Source organism: Sinocyclocheilus rhinocerous, unplaced genomic scaffold, assembly GCF_001515625.1.
Source record: "Sinocyclocheilus rhinocerous isolate Xijiao unplaced genomic scaffold, SAMN03320098_v1.1 scaffold792, whole genome shotgun sequence".
NCBI lineage: Eukaryota > Metazoa > Chordata > Actinopteri > Cypriniformes > Cyprinidae > Sinocyclocheilus > Sinocyclocheilus rhinocerous.
Window position 1 is genome coordinate 640433 of NW_015626872.1, and position 9289 is coordinate 649721.

The 9289-nt window shown below is 34.9% G+C and overlaps 1 protein-coding gene across 1 annotated transcript in view; it reads right to left on the reverse strand.

The window, feature by feature from the left end:
* LOC107720186 (myosin-16) overlaps window positions 1-7240 on the reverse strand; it is a 43725-nt gene extending 36485 nt beyond the window's left edge. The window contains exons 1-4 of the mRNA XM_016527825.1: window positions 7121-7240; window positions 2420-2524; window positions 616-702; window positions 390-535 (exon numbers count right to left, since the gene is read on the reverse strand). Of these exons, the coding sequence (XP_016383311.1) occupies window positions 390-535; window positions 616-702; window positions 2420-2524; window positions 7121-7240 (458 nt within the window). The remainder of the gene's footprint in view (window positions 1-389; window positions 536-615; window positions 703-2419; window positions 2525-7120) is intronic.
* Between the last annotated feature and the right edge of the window lie 2049 nt (window positions 7241-9289).

Consider the following 9289-nt stretch of genomic DNA (forward strand, 5'->3'; position numbering starts at 1 on the left):
ATGCTATATAATGAATATTGCTCTTATCTGCTAAGCTAATGTTGATTAATGGTCACATGACATGCAGCTAAACAAATAAAATATTCAAAAAATAAAATATTTAATAAACAATATATATAGAAACTGAATACAAATGAAATACAAATAAATATTTAATAACATTTTCATGTACATTTTTATGATTTCATTAATTATTAGATTTTCAACTCACACACCGCTTACAATCACAGTTTCTAGTTTATTTGTTTCATTCCGTACTAAACAAAGAAAAAAAAAAGGGACACGTAAGCCAAAAGAACAACTGCTTCAGAAGTAAATGACATAACTGTGATTCATCTGTGAAATGCAGTTAATTTATCATCATTTGCATTAGTGAAACATCTCCTCACCTCCTGATCAGCTCCTCCAGACTGGCCCTCATCTTGCCCATCTCTGTCTGGTTGTCCATAGTGTTCCTACCGTCTCCCTCCAGCCTACGCCTGCTCTTCTCCAAATCCGTCCTCTGTTTCCTCTCCTGCTCCAACAGATACTCCAGCTAGGAGAACATCAAGCAGATTGGTGTGATATCTATATCTATCCGTGGCCCGGACCACAGTGATCTGCTGATCTACTCACATCCTCTGCCTGCAGCTTCAGCTTGGCTTTCTCTTTGGTCAGGAGGTTCACCTTCTCCTCCTCGCACTGTAAGTCCTCGACGGCCTGCTGCAAAAATAAAACACAGATGTGAGGGTCTGTCGAGCAGATGCGGCGTAAATTTCCAGCCAAGAACGGCTCACAACTGACTGGGATGCTTTCATTCGGCAGATCACAGAGAAAGCTTGATGGCTTAATCAAATCAGACCCTGAAAGGCACATTCATTCTAGTCTAAAGTGAAGTAAGCTCAAATGTAAAGCACACCACACCATCACACCAACACTATGCTCCTTGAACGAAGAGCTCACATATCTGGAGATGGTTCCTGATGAAGGTCGTAAATCACAGAGATGAGCTGCTACTGTTGGACATCTGGCTTACGTTACTGCACAGCGATCATAGAGTTTTATGGAGCACAAAAGAGATGGTGAGAGGAAAATAAGACACTTCTTGACTTTCTAAGGTGAACTAAACTGTGATCTGAGGTGCTCTGCATCTACATCAAGACAGATTACTTAGAAAGGAATTGCTTCCAAATAAGCTTAAATTGCTTGGTTAATGACAAATAAAAGTGTCCACAGAAACAAACAAACAAAAAAATTCTAAAAACAAATGAGCCAAGTTGGAAATCTACTCTTTGGATTTGAAAAAGGATACTATATTTAAGAAAAGTCTAAATTCAATGACTCTAAAAGTAATAAAATATTTTCCTCACACCATGAATATCACTACTTTCAAAACTCTTTTAAATATATTTTTTTTTTCAAAGTTATTATTATTGTTATTAACCATTCATAAATATCGTTAGGTTTTTAGGGGTTGTACCACATGACAATTTACAACTTGAACTAATCTTGGCTTCACATAAAAGGTCAAATTATTTGATATTTCTAGGATAACATTTCTTGTTTTATAGTTTCTCACCCATGTTGGTCAAATTTCATGAGAGATTACAGTTATGAAACTGCTTTAATGCTTTTTTATTATTAATGCCAATTAAATTTTTTAATGAAAAATACTTTTAGAGGCCTTTTTCTTCATGATATCAGGACAATTGTATTACCCTAATATTTCTGTCCTCATGCCCACAAAAATATCCAAATGAACTTTAATTCATAAATTAAAAAATGGTTATCACAAAGAAGTACATGTATTACATTTTAATGTATTTCTGAATTAAATAATAAATCCGAGCATCACAACACTGATGCATAAAAACAGATTTCTTACAACAAAAGTATTTAAAATATTTAAGAACATTTGTTCCGAATTATTGCACATTACCATCTTTTCGACCGGGTCAAAACCACATGAATAATTCATCAATTTTATGACATGTAAAAAACGTATTAATTACTAGTGCCGTGTTGGAGTCAAACGCCATGTTTTGATTGGTAATCAAGATTTCCAAGCAGTTCACTGCTGCAACTCATTATAAACCATTTCGCAGAAAATATTTTTCATTATTTAAGAAACAATCACAGCAGTGACCTGAACCCTTTAAGTTATTTTCCAGATTAAAGTCGGAAATGGCCTGTTGTGCCAGAGGGATGAACGCTAACCTGTTAATGACCTCCAACTTGTCTTCCAGATGGGTCTGTCCCATTTAAAAGAGCAGGCTGTGTTAATTGCATTAGTTACCTCGCCTCATGACTGACCTTTACACTGCAGTATCCTTGGAAAACACTGATCAAAACTGTCCAACATATGTCTGAGTGATGGATTCTGGAACATGAACAAATACACGCAGAGAATGTGATTCCATGTCATTTCAGCAGCCCTCACCTGGCTCAACTCCACCAGGTGCTCCTTTTCTTTCTGCAGTTTGTGAACCAGCTCGTTCTTCTGGGTGAGATCTTCAGAGAGCTTCCTCACTGCAGAGTCTGAGGACTAGAGAGAGTTCAGGTGCATCCGATTTAGGAATATTTGTAAGATAAACATTTCCAATTATGAAAAATATTTCCAATTACGGCCAAGTCTCAATTGCGAGAAATGAAGTTGCAATTACGAAATATAAAGTTGCAGTTATGAGAAATAAAGTCGAAATTACAAGAATTAAAAGTTGCAATTACTAGAAATAAAGTTGCATTTACAAGAAAAAGTCGCAATTTCAAGAAAAGGTCACAATATCAAAAAAAGTTGCAATCACAAAGAATAGTCACAATTACAAGGCATAGTAGCAATTACAAGAAATAAAGTCCCAATATGAGAATTAAAGTCACAATTATGAGAAAAAGAAGCAATCAGAAGGAATAGTCACAATTACAAGAAATACAGTCATGATATGGGTAAATAAAGTCACAATTATAAGAAATAAAGTTGCAATCAAAATAAATTTGTCACAGTTACAAAAAACAAAGCCCCAATATGAGAAAAAAAGTCACAATTGCAAGAAATAAAGGGTTAATTGTGAGAAAAAAATAGCAAGGGCAAGAAATAAAATCGTAATTGTGAGAAAAAAGTTGCAATTAAGGGAAACAGTCACAATTATGAGAAATAATGTTGCAATTATGAGAAGTAGTCATAATTACAAGAAACAAAGTCCCAATATGAGAAAAAAAGTCACAATTAGTCACAATCAAGGGAAATAAAGTTGCAATTACAAGAAATAAAGTCGAAATTACAAGAATTAAAAGTTGCAATTACTAGAAATGAAGTTGCATTTACAAGAAAAAGTCGCAATTTCAAGAAAAGGTCACAAGTCGAAATTACAAGAATTAAAAGTTGCAATTACTAGAAATAAAGTTGCATTTACAAGAAAAAGTCGCAATTTCAAGAAAAGGTCACAATATCAAAAAAAGTTGCAATCACAAAGAATAGTCACAATTACAAGGCATAGTAGCAATTACAAGAAATAAAGTCCCAATATGAGAATTAAAGTCACAATTATGAGAAAAAGAAGCAATCAGAAGGAATAGTCACAATTACAAGAAATACAGTCATGATATGGGTAAATAAAGTCACAATTATAAGAAATAAAGTTGCAATCAAAATAAATTTGTCACAGTTACAAAAAACAAAGCCCCAATATGAGAAAAAAAGTCACAATTGCAAGAAATAAAGGGTTAATTGTGAGAAAAAAATAGCAAGGGCAAGAAATAAAATCGTAATTGTGAGAAAAAAGTTGCAATTAAGGGAAACAGTCACAATTAAGTCACAATTGCAAGAAATAAAGGGTTAATTGTGAGAAAAAAATAGCAAGGGCAAGAAATTAAATCGTAATTGTGAGAAAAAAGTTGCAATTAAGGGAAACAGTCACAATTATGAGAAATAATGTTGCAATTATGAGAAGTAGTCATAATTACAAGAAACAACGTCCCAATATGAGAAAAAAAAGTCACAATTACAAGAAATAAAGGTGTAATTATGAGAAAAAAGTCACAATTAAGTGTAATAGTCACAATTATGAGAAATAAAGTTGCAATTGCGAGAAATAGTTACCAATACATGAAAAAAAGCCCCAAAATAAGAAAAAAGTCACAATTACAAGAAATAAAGACATAATTGTCGCAATTAAGGGAAACAGTCACAATTATGAGAAATAATTACGAAACAAAATTGCAATCATGAGAAATAAAGTTTAAATTACAAGGAATAAAATCCGAATTGGAAAAGTGAAGTTACGAGTTATAAGTTACGAGTATAAGTTACGAGCAATAACGAAAGCAGTAATTTTGTTAGAAAAAGAAACTTATACTGACTTTGTATGTGGCAGATGTGATTTGTTTCAACAATGACATGAGGGACTAATGGAGCACACGTGTGTGTGTGTGTGTGTGTGTGTGTGCGTGCGCGTGTGTGTGTGTGTATGTGTGTGTGTGTGTGTGTGTGCGTGTATGTGTGCGCTGTGTCCGATAAACAAAGTTTCAACTATGAGAAATAAATCATAATTATGAGACAATGTTGCAATAGTAAGAAATGGTTGCAATTACAGAAAAATAAAGTGGCAACTTTAGAAATAAAGTCGCAATTACTGGAAATAAAGTTGCAATTATGAAAAATAACTTGAAATAGAGAAACAGAGTTGCATTTATAAGAACTAAAGTCGCAATAACAGGAAATAAAGTAACAAGAAATAGAAATAGAAAGTCGCAATTATGAAAAATACAATTGCAATTATGGGAAATAAAGTCGCAATTATTAGAAACAGTCACAATTATTAGAAGTAAAGGTGCAAATACTATAAATACAGTTGCAATCCATGATAATAATAAAGCAATTATGAGAAAAAGTTGCAATCATGACAAATAGTGCCAATAAAATGCCAACATGAGAAATAAAGTCACAATTATGGGAAATAAAGTTGCAGTTCTGATAAATAAAGTTGCAGTTATTTCTTATCTTCAGTTATTTCTTTTCTTTATTCTCTGCATACATTTCTGCCATATGTAATTTAACTGACAGTCACCACTGATAAGCTACTACTAAATATATTGTAGAAACTTAATTTTCTGTCAAGTTGCTTTGCAACGATTTGTATCGTGAAAAGCACTATACAAATAAACTTGAATTGAAAAAATGTATTTGCTATTACGAGAAATAATGTCACAATTATTTAAAAAAAAAAAAGTTTTTATTTTTATTTTTTAAAAGTCCCTATCTGAAACATAAAGTCACAAAGTTACGAGAAATAGTCACAATACGAGAAATAAAGCTGCAATTAAGAGAAATAAAGTTGCATTTATGAGAAACAAAATTGTAAGACGACCCTTCTGACTGGTTTTGTGGTCCAGGGTCACATATCAGGAAACGCAAAATTAATATCCGTGGCTCCTAATGATTTATTGAGGTCTTTAATGCAACTAGCTGGTCTTCTGGAACAAGCTGATCAAATGGTTAGAAAATAAATAAAGGGCCATACATTGAGAAAAATTGGTTTAGGACTTACTTTGAAACAATTTTTACTCAAAAATTGCTAGTAAACTTCACAAATAATTAAAAAGAAATAAGAATCTTTCGAAGTAGAAAGATTAAAATAGTATTTCCTTGTTAGTCATACTCTAATAATCTTTGTATTATTTATAACTGCACATAATTACAAGCAAGTGGAAGCAGTTTTTGAGTCTGTTACATGAACACTTCCTTCGTCTCCCATTGGTCAGCCAAACAGATGGCCCCGCCCCAGTGTTGTTCTGTCTCTTCCAGTTGAGCTGCTCGAACAAAAATATTGCAGTTTTGTCTTATATTGATCATTGTTTGTCTTTATTCTGTGAAGCACTGTGTGATAATAGTGTAAGTGCTGTATAAATAGATTGCTTGCTTAATGGATATCTGTATCAACATTTGTAGAAATTCTAGAAAACATGCAAAACACATATGGACCACTATAACTCAGATGGGGTCAGTTGATTCATTCATTAAACATGATGCATAGACATTCCTGTTCCATTTGCAAACAGTAATTAGTGGTGTTTGCTGTTTTCCATCTTCAAGGTGAAAAAGAATCACTCTTAGTTTGAAGGAGGAAGCCTGAGCACTGTCTAGGGAATTTCAAAATCGAGAAAGGACTCTTGTGACTTTGACCAATAAGAGACCATCTAGCAACTGCATAACAACCTATTAAAAACCACTTAGAACCATTTTGTAACCAAAAAACAACATCCTGGCAACCATCAACACCCAAACAACTTTTGGACTGGCGAACTCAACACTAAAAATCTAGTTATTTTCAGGACTCTGAAATTACACACTTTTTAACAACAAAAATTAATCATATTATCATGTCAAGAAACGCCTCTTTTGACCAATAAGAAACCACCAAGAATTGTCCTAGCAACCGCATAACAACCTATTAAAAACCACTAATAACCATCCACAAAGCACAAGGAACTTTTGCAAACACACTAACATTTTCTTCTGAACATTTCAAAATCTAACTTATCTTGCCATTCTGAAATTATGCACTTACTTTTTAACAACAAATATGATCTAGTTTATCAGATTATTATGCCAGTGTAAGGAGGGACCCTGAGCCCCAATTTTTTTAGCAACCGCATAGCAACCTATTAAAAACCTTTCTGAAGCAGATAACAATGTCCTGGCAACCATACACAGCATCCTAGAATCATGGCACTGGCAAACACACTAACATTTTCTTAAAGGGGTCATAGGATGCCCATTTTCCACAAGTTGATATGATTCTTTAGGGTCTTAATGAAAAGTCTGTAACATAGTTTGGTTAAAATTTCTCAATGGTAGTGTAAAAAACACCTTTTTTACCCCGTCAAAAACAGCTCTTTTCAAATCAAGTAAATATCTAGTTATTTTGCAATTCTGATATTATGCACATACTCTTCGACAACAAAAATGACCAAAAACAATGCAAGGATACTGATTACGACACTAAAATACATCCATTTGGCAGATGCATGGCAACAAAACCATGAATTGACTGTAAACATACACAGGTCCATGTTCTCTAGGAATCAAAGCAACACTGGCATCATCATGCACATGCATTATCAATAGAGCAGACTCGTGCTGTACCTGATGGATTGGGATGGATGTGGTGAAACTATCCCAGTCCAGCTCCTCGTGCTCAGCTTCTACCTGTCGCTCATCCGAGAGCGAGCGCCCGACAGACACGACCTGACAAACAGCATCCATCTCTGAGCAGCGTCTGGCCCTCCTCTAACAGCTGGACTCCTCCTGTGTTTCTACACAGCACCGACGGCGTCTTTCAGAAGTCCTGCCGCGGTCGGACAGAAACAGGTGCACAGATGATTGCCTGATGTCGAGGTGTAGAGTAACAGACTGTGTCAGTGTCTTTGTGCCGTCCTTCTCTATCCGTCACAACAGCACTCGCGTTAATCAAAAGAATGAAGCTAAATCTCTGTGCTGCACGAGACGCGGAGCAGCCGTCTGTTTCGTGCATTTATTTAAAAAAACAATCCATGCCTACAGTCTGGAAAATGTCTGAGAGTGTCAGGAGAACAAAGCTATTATTGTAATCTATGTAAAAATCTGTATGCCATTCGTTTTTACAGACAAAACACTCTGTGCTTAGACATCAAACATTTATATCTACAACAGGTGAACCAAGACCCATCACTGGCGGACGCTGATTACATCTCAACAGGTGTGACTAAATCAACATATGCAATCGACATGCTGTATGCAGTTTGTGTTTGGTGAATTGCGTACTCAACCACATACCATAGCAGTGATTTACGGCCTGACGCCCACTGGCTGAGATTCAACTGCTCAGAGTTTCAGACTAAATAATGGTGACCATTATGGTGGCCTCTTCATGAAACTGAATGGTAATCATCCCACAATGACGATGCACAGACACAGACAGTGACGCCTTCACAATCGGCTTCAAATATGACCATAAATTATACCCCAACAATATAGCAACATTTTAAGCTTCCCACTTTCACACGAATGAATATCAATAGATTTCCTTATGCATGTTTATACTATGCCAACCGCTGAGAAGAAGCTCAAACGGGTAGTAAAAACACCCAAATGAAATTAATAATTTCATTCATTTTGATTATTATTAATAATAATTTCATTTATGTATCATTATTTTTATTATTACAACTTGGTTTCTGAATTTTCTTTATTATTAGAAAATAAAAATGATTCATTTTTATTATAAATTATTACTTTTATTCAACAAGGATGCGTTTTATGGATCAAAGGTGACAGTAAAGACATTTATAACGTTACAAAAGATTTCTATTTCAAATACAAGCTGTTCTTTTGAACTTTTTATTCATCATAGAATCCTGAAAATAAGCCATTAATCATGGTTTCCACAAAAATATTCAACTGTTTTCACCATTGATAATAATCAGAAATGTTTCTTGAGCAGCAAATCAGTATATTAGAATGATTTCTGAAGGATCGTGTGAAACAGAGGACTGGAGTAATGATGCTGAAAATTCAGCTTTGATCACAGGAATAAATGACATTTTACAATATATTCTCATAGAACGCAGCTACTATAAATTGTAATAATATTTCACAATTTTTACTATATTTTTGATCAAATAAATATAGCCTTGATGAGCAGAAAAACCTTACAAAATCTTACCGACCCCAAACTTTTGAATAGTTATTGGCTCTGATTCTTATCTACCTCTAATCTAATTTTATTAATAAAAATGTCAACTAAATCCATCACATGAAACACAACCTTTTGTCCTCTGCATTTCAAAGACGTGTTGTTTCTAGGAGCAAGAGAAGCATAACAGCATAAAATCTTTTTCACTCAAGATAACAGATAACCATCACTTCTTTAGAAATGGTTCTTCCTCATTCAACATCCTGTAACCTTTCAAACTTCAGCGTCCAGTCTTAAGTGAGCTAAACTCAGATGTTCAACCAGAGGACAGAAGTTTCTCTGAATCCAAGAGCACATGGTTATGATTGCATTAGAGAAACATGCTCTGACCATAGACTGTATAAAAACATGGACGTAGTGTCCGTGACGTCACCCGTAGATTTCCGAAGAGCGTTTTTGAAGCTCAAAATTGGGCGGAGGCGCCCGTCGCCATCTTGGCAGCGCGTCACCGCGCGTCACTCCCGGATAATCGAAAATGGGCAAAGAGGCGGGAGCAGGTTGCTGAAGCCACGCCCACCTAGCTCGACGGTGGTGACAGCAGCGGCAATCCACCTGTCACTCAAGTGGCCACGCCCTTAATT